At 42.3% G+C, this 18,616-nt stretch overlaps 1 protein-coding gene across 9 annotated transcripts in view; it reads right to left on the reverse strand.

Moving 5' to 3' along the window:
- RHOT1 (ras homolog family member T1) overlaps positions 1-17,250 on the reverse strand; it is a 61,499-nt gene extending 44,249 nt beyond the window's left edge. For 2 of the 9 annotated variants that reach the window (XM_043903095.1, XM_043903097.1), the window contains exon 1: positions 17,018-17,248. In XM_043903095.1, coding sequence (XP_043759030.1) covers positions 17,018-17,093 — 76 coding nt within the window. In that variant the 5' untranslated portion in view covers positions 17,094-17,248. Of the gene's footprint in view, positions 1-16,671; positions 16,764-16,783; positions 16,889-17,017 lie in introns of those variants that run through there. The other 7 variants (XM_043903086.1, XM_043903093.1, XM_043903098.1 and 4 more) reach the window with 7 other exon arrangements.
- Positions 17,251-18,616: the final 1,366 nt, after the last annotated feature.

The following is an 18,616-nucleotide window of genomic DNA, read 5'->3' on the forward strand; positions in this document are numbered from 1 at the left end:
TATGAGTGTGGTCTCATGGATTATTATATTACTCTATGGGTTATAATCCATTACAGTCATTATCTGGAGGCTCAAACTGTTTCATTTTATTTAAAAAAATGGCAGTTAGGCCAGTATATATCACCCTGAACAATATGATTTTTTTCTTTCCTTTATTATTAAAAAATGGAAACGTTTCAGAATTAGTGACAACAGTGTAATCGGGTATGTGAGCCCATCACCCAACCTCATCTCTTTTCCATATTCTCTCTCGTCCTTTCCCATGAATTATTTTGAAGCAAGTCTCAAATACGTATCATCTTCACCACGTACAATATGATTTTATAAATATGTATAATTTGGGGGACTAGAAAAAGTCAACACTTTCAGGGAGATAATAATACCATCTCTTCAAGGTTCCAGTAAGAATTAAACAACATCATATATGTGCAAGTGCTTAGCAGAGCACCTGACCTATCACTGAGTCTCAATAAATAAAGGTTTTAACTTTCCTTCTTAAAAAACAAAAGTCACTTTGGTGGTAAAAACTGTCACATTCTAAATTTACAGATGGCAACTGAAATTTACTTCAACTTTGACATGTTAAATGCATTCCTGCATCCCTTCTATGCATTTCTTGAGCACTTCTACACTCAAGGCACTATTCCAAGTCAGGTGGATACTACTGATCAAGGCATTATGTTTCCCCAACTTTTATATTCATGGAGATTATATTCCAATGGATTTATGAGATTTTCACCAACAAGGAACACTCTTTCTACACATCAGGATAAAAAGCTAAAATTCCAAAAAAAAAAAAAAAAGGCATAACCATCTTTGCCTACCCCTTTCTTTGTACTGATCATTCAAGTTCTGTCAAACTTCCTCTGACAGTTTTAATACTCATTCCTTCCTCTGTTCCCAGTTTCCCCTAAATATAGCACCTTTACCAAAACACTTCCTAGTTCACAACTTTCTACCCCCTTATCCTGTCTCTCCTCTCATTAATATATCAGTAATATAAATGCTAATACATCTTTCTTGCACATTCTTTACATTTCCTAACTCACCTGATCAAAAGCCATCCCTGACTCTCAATTACCTACCGCATCAAAGTGTTGCTATTCTACTGGCCTTTGAAAATCATAATTTAACCCCAGATCATCTATCTGTCTTTCCTGCTAGTCCTCATATATGATTTACTCAAATAAAGCCATTCTGTTCTGTGTAGGCACAAACAAGCCATGATAAATCCTGGCCCCCCTCACATGGTTTTCTTCATCTAAAATACCATCCCCTTTCTCTGGTCTACTTTACCAAACATTTACCATCTCTCAAGAACAGCTCCATTTCTTCATTCTTTCTGGAGCTGTTTCTCCACTGATCTCCAGTAGCCTATTGGGCACCTATCGACCTGGGGAGTTCATCTTTCAGTGTCCTATCTTTTTGCCTTTTCATGCTAATCATGGGGTTCTCAAGGGAAGAATACTGGTTTGCCATTCCCTTCTCCAGTGGACCATGTTTTGTCAGAAATCTCCACCATGACCCGTCCATCTTGGGTGGCCCTACACGGCATGGCTCACAGTTTCACTGAGTTAGACAAGGCTGTGGTCCATGTAATCAGTTTGCTTAGTTTTCTGTGATTGTGGTTTTCATTCTGTCTGCCCTCCGATAAGGAGATAAGGAGAGACTGCCTGAGGGGGAAACTGTGTCTGGTTCTGATGGGCGGGGCCTTGCTCAGTAAATCTTTAATCCAATTTTCTGTTGATGGATGGAGCTGTGTCCCCTCCCTGCTATTTACCTGGGGCCAAACTGTGGTGGAGGTAATGAAGATAATGGTGACCTCCTTCAAAGGATCCTCTTCCAACAACACAAGAGAAGACTCTACATGGACATCACCAGATGGTCAACAGGAAATCAGAATAATAATATTCTTTGCAGTCAAAGATGGAGAAGCTCTAAACAGTCAGCAAAAACAAGACTGGGAGCTGACTGTGGCTCAGGTCATGAACTCCTTATTACCAAATTCAGACTTAAATTGAAGAAGTAGGGAAAACCACTTAGACCATTCAGGTATGACCTAAATCAAATCCCTTACCATTATACAGTGGAAGTAAGAAACAGATTTAAAGGACTAGATCTGACAGAGTGCCTCATGAACTAGGGATGGAGGTTCGTGACTTTGTACAGGAGACAAGGAGTAAGACCATCCCCAAGAAAAAGAAATGCAAAAAGCAAAATGGCTGTCTGAGGAGGCCTTACAAATAGCTGAGAAAAGAAGAGAAGCAAAAAGAAGAGGAGAAAAGGAAAGATATACCCATTTGAATGCGGAGTTCCAAAGAATACCAAGGAGAGATAAGGAAGCCTTCCTCAGTGATCAGCACAAATAGAGGAAAACAACTGAATGGGAAAGACTAGAGAGCTCTTCAAGAAAATTAGAGATAACAAGGGAACATTTCATGCAAAGATGGGCTCAATAAAGGACAGAAAAGGTATAGACCTAACAGAAGAAGGAGATATTAAGAAGAGGTGGCAAGAATACACAGAAGAACTGTACAAAAAAGATCTTCATGACCCAGATAATCACGATGGTGTGATCACTCACCTAGAGCCAGACATCCTGGAATGCAAAGTCAAGTGGGCCTTAGGAAGCATCACTACGAACAAAGCTAGGGGAGGTGATGGAATTCCAGTTGAGCTATTTCAAATCCTGAAAGATGATGCTGTGAAGGTGCTGCACTCAATATGCCAGCAAATTTGGAAAACTCAGCAGTGGCCATAGGACTGGAAAAGGTCAGTTTTCATTACAATCCCTAAGAAAGGCAATGCCAAAGAATGCTCAAACTACCGCACAATTGCACTCATCTTACACACTAGTAAAGTAATGCTCAAAATTCTCCAAGCCAGGCTTCAACAGTATGTGAACCATGAACTTCCAGATGTTCAAGCTGGTTTTAGAAAAGGCAGAGGAACCAGAGATCAAATTGCCAACATCCACTGGATCATCGAAAAAGCAAGAGAGTTCCAGAAAAACATCTATTTCTGCTTTATTGACTATGCCAAAGCTTTTCACTGTGTGGATCACAATAAACAGTGGAAAATTCTTTAAGAGATGGGAATACCAGACCACCTGACCTGCCTCTTGAGAAATCTGTATGCAGGTCAGGAAGCAACAGTTAGAACTGGACATGGAACAGACTGGTTCCAAACAGGAAAAGGAGTACGTCAAGGCTGTATATTGTCACCCTGCTTATTTAACTTATATGCAGAGTACATCATGAGAATCGCTGGGCTGGAGGTAGCACAAGCTGGAATCAAGATTGCCGGGAGAAATATCAATAACCTCAGATATGCAGATGACACCACCCTTATGGCAGAAAGTAAAGAACTAAAGAGCCTCTTGATGAAAGTGAAAGAGGAGAGTGAAAAAGTTGGCTTAAAGCTCAACATTCAGAAAACTAAGATCATGGCATCCGGTCCCATCACTTCATGGCAAATAGATGGGGAAACAGTGGAAACAGTGTCAGACTTCATTTTTCTGGGCTCCAAAATCACTGCAGATGGTGACTGCAGCCATGAAATTAAAAGATGCTTACTCCTTGGAAGGAAAGTTATGACCAACCTAGACAGCATATTAAAAAGCAGAGACATTACCTTGCCAACAAAGGTCCCTCTAGTCAAGGCTATGGTTTTTCCAGTGGTCATGTATGGAGGTGAGAGTTGGGATTATAAAGAAAGCTGAGCGCCGAAGAATTGATGCTTTTATACTGTGGTGTTGGAGAAGACTCTTTTGAGAGTCCCTTGGGTGGCAAGGAGATCCAACAAGTCCATCCTAAAGGAGATCAGTCCTTTAGGAGTGTTCATTGGAAGGACTGATGTTGAAGCTGAAACTCCAATACTTCGGCCACCTCATGCAAAGAGCTGACTCATTGGAAAAGACCCTGATGCTGGGAAAGATTGAGGGCAGGAGAAGGGAATGACAGAGGATGAGATTGGTTGGATGGCATCACCAACTCAATGGACATGGATTTGGGTAAACTCTGGGAGTTGGTGATGGACAGGGAGGCCTGGCGTGCTGCAGTCCATGGGGTTGCAGAGAGTCAGACACGACTGAGCAACTGAACTGAACTGAGGGACAGCTCAAATTCTACCTCACAATTCGTGTGATCTGACATCCTGGGGCTATTGAAGCCTTCCCCCTCCTCCTCTGAACTACTCCTAAGCCATTTCACTCATATCAGACTGTTACGAATAGAAAATATTAATACACTTAACATCTATGAGTCTGCATTAACACAATAACCAGATATTTGAAAACACTGAATGGAATTTTCTAACTTTATACTTGTAAAGGAGAGCAGAACCTCTAGCACATCAACCAGACTGAGGTACATAACTTAATTTCACCTTGCCCCAAACACAGTGGTATTGCTGTAGCTTTAGCACTGCTTTTTGGGAAATCAGGTCTACCCTTCAGAGCTCCTGGAACTCTCCCATTCAAAGCTTGTCTTAAGAGTAACTGAAGAGTTGTGAATAGCAGGAAACTGCTGAGGCAATCAAAAAAAAAAAAATTCTAAAGTTACTTTGCTCAACTTTTTAGTAAAAAAATAATTAATGTTGAAATTATAGCTATTTTTTATCCACTTATTTTCGGCTGCATTGGGTCTTCACTGCTGCATGCAGGCTTTCTCTAGTTGCGCTGTGTGGACTTCTTTGCAGGGGCTTCTCCTGTTGCGGAGTGCAGGCTCTAGGGCTTCAGCAGTTGTGGCTCCCAGGTTCCAGAGCACGGGCTCGGTAATTGTGGTGCGCGGGCTTAGCTGCCCCACAACATGTGGAATCTTCCCAGACAGGGACCGAATCCCTGTCTCCTGCATTGGCAGGCGGTTCTTAACCATTGGCCCACCAGCAAAATCCCAAAATCACAACCAGCAAAGAAGGATGTGATACAATAAAGAATACATCTGGTCTTTATGCCTAGTTCCTGGCACATCTTCAAAATCCGTTGGAATTTCCTGAGTGAAAGGAGTGTCCTTTGTTATAGTCTCTTTCAACCATGCTTCAGCTTGTCCTAATGAGGTGACTTATTAAAGGGGAAGGGAGAAGGGAGGGCCTAGACAGCTTTCAGCATAGGGGTCAGCCGCCAGAAAAAACCACCATGTGATTAGGGGGTTGGAGCTTTCAGCCCCACCCCAAACCTCTGGGGAAGTGGGGGTGGGGTGCTAGAGACTGAGTTCAATGAAGGGGCTACCTATTGAAGTCCTGTATGAAAACTCTGGACATATCAAAGCTCCAGGGATCTTGCTGGCTGGTGAACACATCAATGAACCATAAAGGTGGCACACCCTGACTCCACAGGAACAGAAGTTCCTGAGCTCAGGACCCTTCCAGACCTTCTCCCAGGTACCTCTTCATCTGGCTGTTCATCTGCGTAATCTTAAGCACTGCACTGTCCTGAGTTCTGTGTGTCTTTCTAGTGAATTACCGAACCCAAGGGGTTGTGGGAAGCCCCTAATTGCAGTCAGCCAGAAAGAAGTGTGGATAGTCTGGGGACCCCACTTGCAGGTGGAAACTAAAAAGTTAAGGTGATCTTGTTGGGGATCTTGCCCCTTAATTTGTAGGATCTGAGGCTAATCCAGGGTAGTCAGTGTCAAAATTGAATTCAACTATAGGACACCCAGGTAGTTTCAGAAAACTGTCAGAATGTAGACAGCATGATGGTTTTGTATTTCTCAAAAGAAAGGATGGCTCAAAAAACTGAGCGACACTGTTAACAGAATTTCTGTCCAAGAGTACAAGTTTCGCTCAGGCGCAGCTGTGCCCTGCCTGAACCAGACTAGGAAAAACACTAGAAGAACACAGAGTATTATGCTTCTAATGGCCCAGCTTTCTTCTGCAGACTCCTAACCAGTTTATTTGATAGGTATTTACCTAGTTGTCTTCTAAGAAAGTTCAGTCTTAGATACTCTGGGGGATAATATGGAAAATGTATAAAACAACAGATAAACTGCCATAAAATAAGTATGGATCGAGTGCTATGCTCAATCATTCTGTTTTAAAAAGGGAAGGGGAGATAAGGAAGATCAGGAAGAGAAGTGAATATTTTCTCCTCCCAGAAGTCTCTCTCAATGTAGCAGGAAATCTAAAAGCTCATAAAAGCAGCTCCCTAGAAGGAAAAAAAAAAAATCAGTAAAGACATCTAAGCAACCTTCCAGCACATCACCCGTGGTCTCCTGAAGGATCTCCTAGACCTCCTTGGCAAAAACCTGACGTGTCCTACGTGCTAATGAGTATCTCCAGAAAGACTAAGAAACAAGTATTGCACTATCACCCACAAGAAACTACAAAGGCAGAGAACATGTTTTGCTTGCTCACTGATCAACCTGTAGCTCCTAGCAAATGCACTTAGTAAAATGGAGCGCAGTGGCTAAGAGCACATATGTGAATTTCAAGAAAGTGGTTGGTTACCTTTGAGGGAAATACAATGAGGAGGGGGCTTCAACTGATTGGTAATGTTTTATTTATTAAGCCAGGTGATGGGTATTTGTTATATGAATCTTTTTACATTTTATACAAACATTTCACCAAAAAAAGAAAAAAAGAATACAGGCTTTGGAATGAGACAGAATTGAACTGCAATCTCGGTGTCAGAGCTATGTGTTTCCTCAGGCGAGTCACGAAGTCTCACTTCGTTCATCTATAAAATAGAATACTGAACAGCTTTACAGAAGTGGTAAAAGGATTAATTAAGATGACAGATGCATAATGCTTGGGACAATACCTGGCACACATTAAATATACAAATCAGTAGTAGTTGTGTTGAGGAGGAGTAGTTGTGTTGTTGAATTAAAGGAGTTAAGCAAGCACTGGAGCAGGATTTTGGAACCAGTTTTGCCATTAACAGATGACCCTGAGTTGTCACTGACTCTCTCTGGGCCTCCATTTTCCCATCAGTTAAAAAAAAAAAAAAATGGATTAGATGCTATTAATGTTTATATTTTATGATTTATCTAAATCAGCATGTAGCACAGCTAGAAAACAGGCCTGTAACAGACAAAAGTGCATGTTACATTAATGGTAACTTACTCTGCAGTACTCTGGAAATGGCAGACAGATCCCCAAATTGTATCTGTTATGTTTAACTGTGTATGGGACAGTGATCTGACAAAAACATTCATCTATCTGTAAGAATACAGAGGGACTCATGAAGCCAATATCGGGTCCAAGAATTTCTAGTACTTGATGACTTACATTCAGCATTGCATAACTTAAATGACTCCTTTCATCACGACCTTGTTTAGGGTTCCAGCAACTCCAAACCTTCAGCCAGCTCAAGTTAGTACTCATCTTTACATTTATAGTATCCAACCTAATTCCACATGATTATTCACAATGGAGATAAAATCGAGCTGAGGCTTGAACAACACAGGTATGACCTGTGCAGGTCCCCCTTGATAGACATTTTTTCAATAGCAAATACCACAGTACTATACAATCTGCAGATTTGCGACTTGGGATCACACTCAGAGGAAAACAGTAAACAGAGGGCTGGTTACATGCAGATTTTCAACTGCACAGAGGGTTGGTGCCCCAACCCCTGTATTGTTCAAAGGTCAACTGGACACAACTTAGCGACTAAACAACAACAAAAGGTTATCTTAAAATGAGCCAAGCCACCCTCTTCTTATTCCAGATATTTACCAAACCTTTTAGAAGATCCAATGCCTGTACAATACCCGTGACCTTTGAACTTCGGGCCCTCTCTGGCCCCAAGAGAGATGCCTGCTTTTTTCCTGGTCTCCTAAACCCCACAACTACGCCAGCACAGAGGTCCCCAGAAACTCTTCCATTCTGAAGAGCTCTCCTGGGTATCGTAGACAGCTGACCCTTGGACAACCGGGGGTGAGGGACGCTGACACATGCACAGCTGAAAATCCTGTAACTTAGAGTCGACCTTCTGTATCAGCAATCCTTCTGTATCCTCGTCCCCGGATTCAACCAGCTGTGGATTGTGGGGTACTTTACTATTGAAAAAGATCCTCAGATAAGTGGATCTGCGCAGTTCCAACCCACGCTGCTCAAAGGTCAGCTGTAAGGTCTGTAATGTTATCCTTGATCTACTATGTTAGGAATGGGAAAAAAATGAATCAGATCCGCAACAACTCAGATGCTCCTTGGTCACGAAAACAAGTCCCACTCTTGGGTCTTGAGACGTCTGCCTACTTTAATGTCCTGATTCTTCTCATAATCCCCTTTTTAGAAGTATTGGGTTGGCCAAAAAGTTCATTTGGATTTTCCCATAAGATTGTACAGAAAAACCCAAACGAACTTTTTTGGCCAACTCATTATCTTTAAAAAATTTTATTTGTGTCCTACCATTCTAAGGCCCTCACCAGTTTCAGAAGAAACCTACCCTTGAATCCTCAACTCAAAATGTTAAACAAAATGTTCAAAATTATGTCAATTAACAATATCAAAATGTCTAGTAGTTTCTAAAACAGCTAAGGGCTTGTTTTTCCTTAATCACCATCACTCAGGTTCCCTTAGCAAAATGCAGGTCTTCAACAGGTGTTCCGTGTTATCTTTAAAGTTCCCCTCAACCATAACCTTTAAAGTGCACCCATTCTTATCGTTCTTCTCAGAACAACCCTTTTTTAGTCATAGTCCCTTTCTGCTTCCCCAAGGACCCTTTGTATTTCCAGTGATATTTTCAGAAGAGAAAGATCACTATTTTGAAGAAAATCAGAATTTTTCACAGCTCAGCTCTTCAGGGCCGTTCTGGCTCTTGCCCCCGTGTCTGTTCCAACAGGGCAGGCCTCAGAGGCAGGAGAGCAGACAGCTCGGGGACAGGCGGCCGTGGAAGGACAGCGACAGTTTAAAAACTTTACTTATGCCTGATCATACAGACTCAGGGGAGCGGTACCAAAGAGCAGGAATAAATGTCCGCTACCGAAAAGCAGGAATAAATTTGTATCGATACTATCTTTCGGACTGTGATATTCTGTTTACTCATTCATATTCTGCCTCATCTGTTGAGGAATCTGAGGCAGTGTAGCACTCATCACAGTAAAACAATCCTATCTAGTTTCTGAAGTAATTGTCTAATAGAAGACCTTTAAAAAAAAATCAAAGAACATGAATCTCTTCCACATAAAAATCCAAGAGTGATTTCCTTTTTTAAAACGAGTTCAAAATAACAGCAGGAGAGAGACAAGAGTACAGTGAATTGGGAAGAAAATAAGCAGGCGTGTTCTCACTAGTATCATTCTGGGTTTCCATTTGGAGGAGCAGTGAGATGATAGCTGCTTTAACTAATGAAGGGTTACACAGATATGATTTAGTTTCAAAATGCTTTGGAGACTCTAAACTAGGGCTGCTTTGCTTCTCTTAAGGTCTACCCACCTAACCTTGAGTGAGACTATCAAAGAAATAATAAAGCAGCAGGTTTAAAGTTAAAATAGGCCACTTTCAAGTTAATTTTAATTGAGAAATAAATGAATGCCTTGAAGATAAGGAAAAATATTTTAGAATATTAGAAATTTAAAGCTATTTAAACAAGCCTATGATCAAAAAATCCCTTATGGGAATTCCCTGGGGGGTCCAGTGGTTAGGACTCCATGCTTTCACTGCTAAGGGTGCCGGATCAATCCCTGGTCAAGGCCAAAAAAACACAAAGTCCCCATGACAATATCAGATGAGTATAAGCACTATGTAATTTTAACTACTCCAAAAAATAAAAATTATTTCCATAAAGGAATAATATCCCAAGTTCTTCTCTAGTTATTGTATCAATTAAAATCTATATTTAATATAAATACAATATATATTTTATATAGTACAATTTTATAATAATTAAATTTAATAATTATATACAATATAAGTACTGATATGGAGGACAAAAAAATTATCCTTTGTTAGCCAGCCATCTGATGGTCTCCACTTCCTCTATTTTGCCTGACAAATATTAAACTGGTCTACAAAAATTACAAGCATGGCCACAGTTATTTCCAAGGACAGAAGGCCTTCTGATTCAGTTCAATACAACAATATGCTACAGTTCAGTCTGAAACTCCATGCTTCTAAGTAGGTCATCCATGGGAAGCATAATTCATCACTATAGAGTAAATTATCCAGATTTATCCAGGCTAAAAATTTCTTTGTCTTTTCATCAGATCTTTTGAACATCCAGTTCTAAATGACAGCAAATTCTTAATATTCATGAAGTGGAAATAACATCCTCTGGTTCCAATTACCATCCTACAAGCCATTTCGGCAAATTTTTCTTGATAACAAACACCCCATGCTTCAAGCAGCAAAGGGATCTACTCATTTTTATCTGCTTCTTTATTAAGAAGTCTTGTTGGTTCTTCCTAAATTATTGTAATTAGAATACAAAGAGAGGAGGAGAGTGACAATGTTGTATTTTAAACTGCAAGACTTTAGCATTTGGGGAAATAGCTGAGCACTGTTTCCAAACAAAATTTCATCAACCATATGCAGACGATGTCAGCCGCAGAAGGACAAATGCTGTGGTCTATCCCTCTCCTCCAAACTCCATCAACACTAGTGCCCAACTGGCGCCAGAAGAGCAGAAACGACAGCAGAAAACAAGTCTCAGTACATGTATAACGAGGATAGAGAAGAGCTCTCTATATAAACAAAACAGACTATGTATTAGGTTGGTGCAAAAGTAATTGTGGTTTTGCACTGTAGAATTCTGCCATTTGATACTGGAATATATTCTTAAATGTGGTTATGTTATATACCATTTTAATGCACATTTCTCGCTTTATGAGTTTTTGTTAATGACTTATTACTTGCTGTCTATTTTATATTTATTTTAGACTAGGGAAATAATGTTAGACAAAAAGCAATTTTCTTATTCAAATTCAAAATGGGTCTTAAAACAGTGGAGACAACTCACAACATCAACACATTTGGCCCAGAAGCTGCTAACGAACATACAGCGCAATGGTGGTTCAAGAAGATTTGCAAAAGCAATGAGAGCCTTGAAGATGAGCGCAGTAGCCAGCCGTCAGAAGTTGACAACAACCCACTGAGAGCATCATCAAAATTGATCCTTTTACGACTACGTGAGAAGCTGTTGAAGGACTCAACATGGACCTATGGTCATTCTGCATTTGAAGCAAATTGGAAAGGCGAAAAAACTCAGTAAGTGGGTACCCCATGAGCTGACCACAAATCAAAAAAACTGTCGTTTTGAAGTGTTGTCTTCTCTTATTCTACACAACAACAAACCATTTCTTAATCAGATTGTGACAGGCAACAAAAAGTGGATTGTATATAACAACCTGCGATGACCAGCTCAGTGGCAGGGCCAAGAAGCAGCTCCAGAGCACTCCACAAAGCCGAAGTTGCACCAAAAAAAGGTCACGGTGACTGTTTGGTGGTCAGCTGCCCATCTGATCGATCCACTACAGCTTTCTGGATCCCGGCAAAACCACTACAATGGAGAAGTATGCCCAGCAAACCAATGAGATGCACCGAAAATGGCAACACCCTCAGCCGGCACTGGTCAACTGAAAGGGCCCAAATCTTCATGACGACACCTGACTGCAGGTCGAACAACCAATACTTTAAAAGTTGAACGAACTGGGTTACAAAGTTTTGCCTTATCCACCATATTCACCTGACCTCTCGCCAACCTACTACCTCTTTTTCAAGCATCTCGACAACTTTTTGCAGGGAAAACACTTTCACAAGCAGCTCGAGGCAGAAAATGCTTTCCAAGAGTTTGTTGAATCCCAAAGCATGGATTTTTATGCTTCAGGAATAAATCAACTTATTTCTCATTGGCAAAAATGTGTTGATTGTAATGGTTCCTATTTTCATTAATAAAGATGTGGTTGAGCCTAGCTATAATGATTTAAAATTCACTGTCCAAAACCCCAATTACATTTGCACCAACCTAGTAGACTGGACTTCCTGTGACCAATCACCCAGGTGATAGTAGGTACCATGCTGTGTTGAGTATCTATCACCCAGACACAGTGTAATTGAAACTGGAGCAGTTTAATCTTTAAATGTCATTCTAACAACGAACAGAATGGAGAGTAACGTGGTTTTAAAAAGGATCACGGAAAGTCTTTCTCTAAAATAAATACTAGCTTATTCCTGAAGTCTCTTTGACTCTTATACCTAAAGAATCTTTCTCTAACTCCTTCAAACCTCTAAATGGCCTCTGCTGGTTCAAGGAGAAGCTGACCTCTTTTGGCAAGGACTACAATTCCTGGCAGCGAAGACATGAACTAGACATCGCACTGCCAGAACACAGGAATCTCCCCCAACAAAATAAAGCTAAGAACATGGAACAAGAGACTGGATGAATGCTGCCCCTTCAGATCCTAACAATAACCACAGCAGATTTGATTTTAAGAAAGGAGAATGAAAAAAAAAAGAAAGGAGAATGATCACATTTTTATGACTAAGAGGAGTGGTTTAGGAAACAAAGTCTAAATAAACTAGCTTGAACTCTTTCATTCTTTCAACAACTATTTGAGTGCCTACTTTGTGCCAGGCCTATTCTAGGCCCCAGGGAAATGGCAATAAAGTAGACAAATCCACGGTCTTTGCTTCCAGGCCAAGCAACAACAAAAAGTGAACACTTATGCAAGGGATGAGGGATAAGGCCTGGGTCAGAGCCCTCCGGTAGAGAAAGCAAACCAAGGAGAGAGTGGACAAGAGCAAAGCAAGGGCCGGACTGGGAAGGACTTCGTGAGGCCTGCTTTAAAGAGTCCACTGGCCTTTATTCTAAGCGAAAGTAGGGATCATCAGAGAATTTTTAACCTGGGTAACAAGATCTGAGATATTTTTTAAAGATGACTCTTGTCTGCTACATGGAGAATAGACGAAATTAGAAGCAGGGACACCAGTTAAGGAGATGTTACAAAAGCCTAGGCCAGAGCCAACCAAAGCTTGAGCTAGTTTGGCAGAGGTTTTGATGATAAACTAAGCAGTTAGACAAAAAAAGAGCTACCGAATTTATTTAAAAAGAGACAACAGTTCCACTTTCTTAATTAATTTGACCAGAAGACCAATAAATCTCAGTTTAATCTAAAACAAGGCCACTAAAACTAAGACTATCCTGTGTACTTTTAATGTAGATACATGATTTGGATAAAAGGTTAATAAGGCTCATTCCTCATACTATAATAAGAACATTTGTTAGGCATACTAATGCAAATCTAGCTAAATGCAAATTCTGGCCAATGAAATTGATTATGAAAAGTCATAACCTGAAAAACTAAGCTTTGTGTGGTTGCATCTTTAAAGGTTGTTTAAAGAATGGTATTTGACTTTTAATTTGGCCTGAACAGTATTCAATATGCTCAATAATTAAGGTAAAGAAGATACTTAAAAATACTTTGGCTTTCTTTGCAAATAAACACTTTAATATTTATAGACAGCCTAGCTTTTCTGATCTAAGCAGTCAATAGGCATTAAGCAACTAGTTAGTGTTAAAACCTTGTTGGCTCAGAATGCAAATTCTGGATGGGCCAAGAAAAGATCCATTTCACCTCCAGAGTACAGTACAGGTTAAGCCAACGGAATGCTGAAACCACTCAAGTATTTGGGAGCCTCAGTGAGTGACACTGCTGCTGTGTGCAGGGACTGACACTAACAGCAATAAAATGTACTCAAGTGATAGAGAAACAATAACCAGAGGGACAATGTTCCTTTTTCTTTTCTTTTCCTATTTTCCTTAGTTAACCATCTTAAATACAATACTTTGGCCACCTGAGGCGAAGAACTGACTCATTGGAAAAGACCCTGATGCTGGGAAAGATTGAAGGCAGGAGGAGAAGGGGACAACAGAGGATGAGATGGCTGGACGGAATCACTGATTCAATGGACATGAGTTTGAGCAAGCTTCGGAAGCTGGTGATGGACTGGGAAGCCTGGCCTGCTACAGTCCATGGGGTCGCAAAGAGTTGGACACAACTGAGCGACTGAACTGAACCATCTTAAAAATACAACAGAATTATTATTTCTGATAAATCTGTGTATCGGACCAGTATTAAAACAGTCCTGGGACTTCCCTGGTGGCCCAGTGGCTAAGACACCATGCTTCCAATGCAGGGAGCATGGGTTTGATCCCTGGTCAGGGAACTAAGATCCCACATGCTGCACAGCGGGGCCAAAAAACAAAACAGTCTTGGTCACTCTGTTTATCCAGCATTTACAGCTAGGTTAAGCAGCTGTCAAGATACATTAAATCTCAAAAAGTAATGTTTCAATAATTTCCCCCCAGGATACAAGCCTTTAATGTAACTAACTGAAATTATGTATTTCCAATAAGTATAACTCTTTCTAGTATTCTTAAATGTGGGAAAAAATCATGTATATATGGTATCTGGCCTAAAGCTTTTGGTACTATTCTCTTTGAGAAAAATGTCTTCCTCAGAAATGAAGGCTTTATTCTTGCCTGGGAAATCCCATAGATAGAGGAGCCTGGCGGGTTACAGTCCATGGGGTTGCAAAAATCCGACACAACTTAGCAACTAAACCACTGCCATAAATAACACTGTTAACATCTTAACTTAAATGTCCTAAGGCTGACCATGTATCTTACATATGTATAGCATTTCCATTTACATACTTTACAGACTAAGGATTACATGTAACTGCTAAATTCAATACTAAAACCAAAAGAGAGAATTACTGCTTTAAAAAAAAAAATTGTCTTTCAAGCAGCAGTTTTTTTTCAGCCCATCATCTACTCACTACTTTCCCTCAGTCCAGTTCAGTTCAGTCGCTCAGTCGTGTCCGAATCTTTGTGACCCCATGAATCGCAGCATGCCAGGCCTCCTTGTCCATCACAAGTTTACTCAAACTCATGTCCATCGAGTCAGTGATTCCATCAAGTCGGTGACGCCATCCAGCCATCTCATCCTCTGTCGTCCCCTCCTCCTCCTGCCCCCAATCCCTCCCAGCATCAGGGTCTTTTCCAATGAGTCAACTCTTCGCGTGAGGTGGCCAAAGTATTGGAGCTTCAGCTTCAGCATCAGTCCTTCCAATGAACACCCAGGACTGATCTCCTTTAGGATGGACTGGTTGGATCTCCTCGCAGTCCAAGGGACTCTCAAGAGTCCTCTCCAACACCACAGTTCAAAAGCATCAATTCTTCTGCGCTCAGCTTTCTTCACAGCCCAACTCTCACATCCATACATGACCACTAGAAAAACTATAGCCTTGACTAGATGGACCTTTGTTGGCCAAGTAATGTCTCTGCTTTTTAATATGCTGTCTAGGTTGGTCATAACTTTCCTTCCAAGGAATAAGCGTCTTTTAATTTCATGGATGCAATCACCATCTGCAGTGATTTTGGAGCCCAGAAAAATAAAGTCTGACACTGTTTCCACTGTTTCCCCATCTATTTGCCATGAAGTGATGGGACCAGATGCCATAATCTTAGTTTTCTGAATGTTGAGCTTTAAGCCAACCTTTTCACTCTCCCTACCTTGCTCCATTTAATGCATCAACATGAATCATCTTCCTGAACTTTGTCAAGAAAGTCCATGCAAAACACAGACTGAAATACATATGTGGTTTAAATTAAAACTAAAATTCACAGCTGCAAACCAAAAAGTAAACCGTGTCTGGCTAAGCTTACTTCTAAATTTTGATTCTAAAGGAAAATTTCTATTGATTCAATAGCAGGTGAACAAGGATTTCAATGAACAGCAAAGAACACTACAGAAGACAGTAAAAAGTATGTTAGTTTTCTTCCTTGGAGAGCATCACAGTGACCTGAAGGAGCTAGTCTAGAATGGAACGGGAGCTTAGAAGAGAAAGCTTCAAAGCAAGCAGTGGTAGAGCCTTAACTTGTTTTTTCACTGTTGTGTCTGACTCTTGTGATCCCATGGACTATAGCCTGCTAGGCTCCACTGTCCATGGGCTTTCCCAGGCAAGAATACTGGAGTGGGTTGCCATTTCCTTCTCCAAGGGATCTTCCTGACCTAGGGATTGAACCCGTGTCTCCTATTTGGCAGGTGGATTCTTTACCACTGAGACACCTGGGAAAACCAGAGCATTACCAGATGTACTTCAAAACAAACAATCCAGTCCTCCCCAGCCCTCTTTCTTATTTGAGTCCTACCAATTGAGTCATGTACTTTGCATAACAGATATCAAGCAGTCCCTGCTGTTCTGGCTCCAAGTCAGTGAACAGACATGCTTCCTTTACTAAATCTTCAAAAGTGAAATCTATGAATCTCAGGGTTGGGGATGGGGGTAGGGTGCCACATGTATGTTGGTCTATTTGGGTCTCACGTGTGCCCGTTATTTTAAAATTAACTACCAAGTTTGATTCTATTGTATTCTATTACAATGTTTTAAAAGATGAGGGCAACTAGACTTCAGGGTTACAATAATCCTCTCAACAGACGGACCCTCCTCAGATAAGCATTCATTGAACACTTGCATAACTTGAACTTGAGAATACGTTTTTGAGGAAAATACCCAGTGATTCCAATGCAAAGAGCAAAGATCGTTTTAAAAAATGCTCCGCGTCTTACAATGTCTAGGAGGGAGTCCGCGAGCGCAAAATCAGGCAGACACCTGACCTTGCCCACAAGTCGCCCAGTCCTGCAGCCCTCCCCCTGGCTTCCCCGGGAGAGCCGGTTCACGCCATTCCAACTGGCCGCCGGTCTGCCTGCCTGTTCCAGCACCTGCCTGGCGGGGACAGGGGAATCTCCACGGAAGACGAGAGGGCTTGAGAAGCGGCGGCCTCGGAAACCGGGAGGCCCGGGAGGAAACGATTCCAAATGGGAAAGGAGGCGAGGACCTTCGGATGAAGAAGGCCGGGCCGTCAGGGGCTAATGGAGACGCGGCTGGGGGGTGGAACACGACGTGGGGACCAGGGAGAGAGGTCTCAGGAGGGCCCGGGAGAGGCGAGAGGTCGAGGGCCGCAGCCGAAAGAGAAGAGCCGAGGAGCTGGGAGGCCCGGGGGCGCGGAAGGGCAGCGGGGCGGCAAGGGCTGCGGCGGCCGCGGCTAGCACCCCGGCGCGCGCGGACTCACGTTCTCCCACCAGCAGGATCCGCACGTCTTTCTTCATGTCGGCGGCTCGCTGGGGCCGGCCTCGGCCCGCAGGCATGGAGCGGACTCCTCTCGCCGCGAGCGCCCAGCCCGCCGCGCCGCTCTCCCCGCGCCGCCGGCGCCGCCTGCCAGCCTCCCCCCGCCGCCCCTCCCGAGCCTCGGCCGCCCGGGCCCGCCGCGCCGCCTCCTCAGCAGCTTCCCCACTCGAGAGCCGGGAAGGCGCCGGCCCCGCCTCCTCCGGCTCCGCCGCGGCGGCGGGGAGGACGGGGTGCCGCGAGGGACAAGCGGTTTCGAAACGCGAACGCTCTCGGTCCCGCCCCGGCGCCCCAGCTGTGCCGTGCGCCGCAGCGCATCGCCCGGGAGTCTCACCCACCCTCCTCGGGGAACACCGGCCAGGATAAGCTTTGGACCCGGAATCTGAGTGGCAGAGTCGCTAGTCTTGACCCCATTTCTTTTACAAAACAGAGGCGGGAGAAGTTCCTCGCTCAAGGTCAGATAGCTAGAACTTGGCAGTGTGACTCGGGGCGGGAATATTCTCACCAGAATGACTATAAGCTCCAGGTGAGCAGCGACGTTGTCTACCAGGTTTTCAGCAGTATTCCCCCAGCTTACTGGCCAAGGCCCTCAGAAAGTGCCTGATTGACTCCCAGGATCGAGCCCTTTCCACTACCCAGAGTCCACCATCCTAGCTGCTTTTTACCTGGGATGCTTATAAAATATGATTCTAAATAATGAGGTAGGTTCTATGCTTTCAGTGTAAACAGCTTCATTTCTTTGTAACCAAACTAAATGTTTTTCCTCTCTGTGTATGGTTTACTTTCGGCAGGGTCTTCTGATACTTTTCTTTACATAAGTTTGCCCAGCACCGTACTGGGCATGTAGGTGGCATTGAATAATAAACTCTTATTGATTTGTTTAACATTGCCTTAATTTCTTCCTGACTTTCTCCATCCAGAGGAATTTGTTGCTATATGTCTAATGCTTGAACAGAGCTTAGAATACAGTGGGAGATGATAGAAAGGTATCTAGAATAAATGAAGAAACACTAAGCATAATATTCCTTTTTTTTTTCCTATGTTAAATATTACAAAATGATTTTTTTATTTTTTTGGCCGTGGTATGCTGGCATGCAGGATAGTAATTCCCGGATCAGTGATCAAACCCATGCCCCCTACTGTGGAAGAGTGGAATCTTAACCACTGGACCGCCAGGGAAGTCCCTGAAAATGAATTTTTTTAAAGGAAATGACATATATATTATACCAACCCTCTTTTCTCCTAAGAAAAGCCTTGTGGTCTGGTGTAGCAGTTAAGACCATGCTGGCAAACTGCATGGGTGTATCCAGAGCCCATCACCTGATAGTTATGTGATCTTGAGTAAGGCTGTTACTTCTCCAAGACTGCCCTTTCTTCTGTAACATGTCAATAATGATAATAGTACATACCTCCTTGGATGGTTGTGAAGAATAAAGATAATATATGTCAAGCATTTGCCAGACTCATGTTACTTGGTCTGTAATCTCAGAGGTCATTACTGTCATAAAGCTCACTGAAAAGTTGAAATCCGTAGATTTTGAGGCAA

This window comes from Cervus elaphus, chromosome 5 (genome assembly GCF_910594005.1).
Source record: "Cervus elaphus chromosome 5, mCerEla1.1, whole genome shotgun sequence".
NCBI lineage: Eukaryota > Metazoa > Chordata > Mammalia > Artiodactyla > Cervidae > Cervus > Cervus elaphus.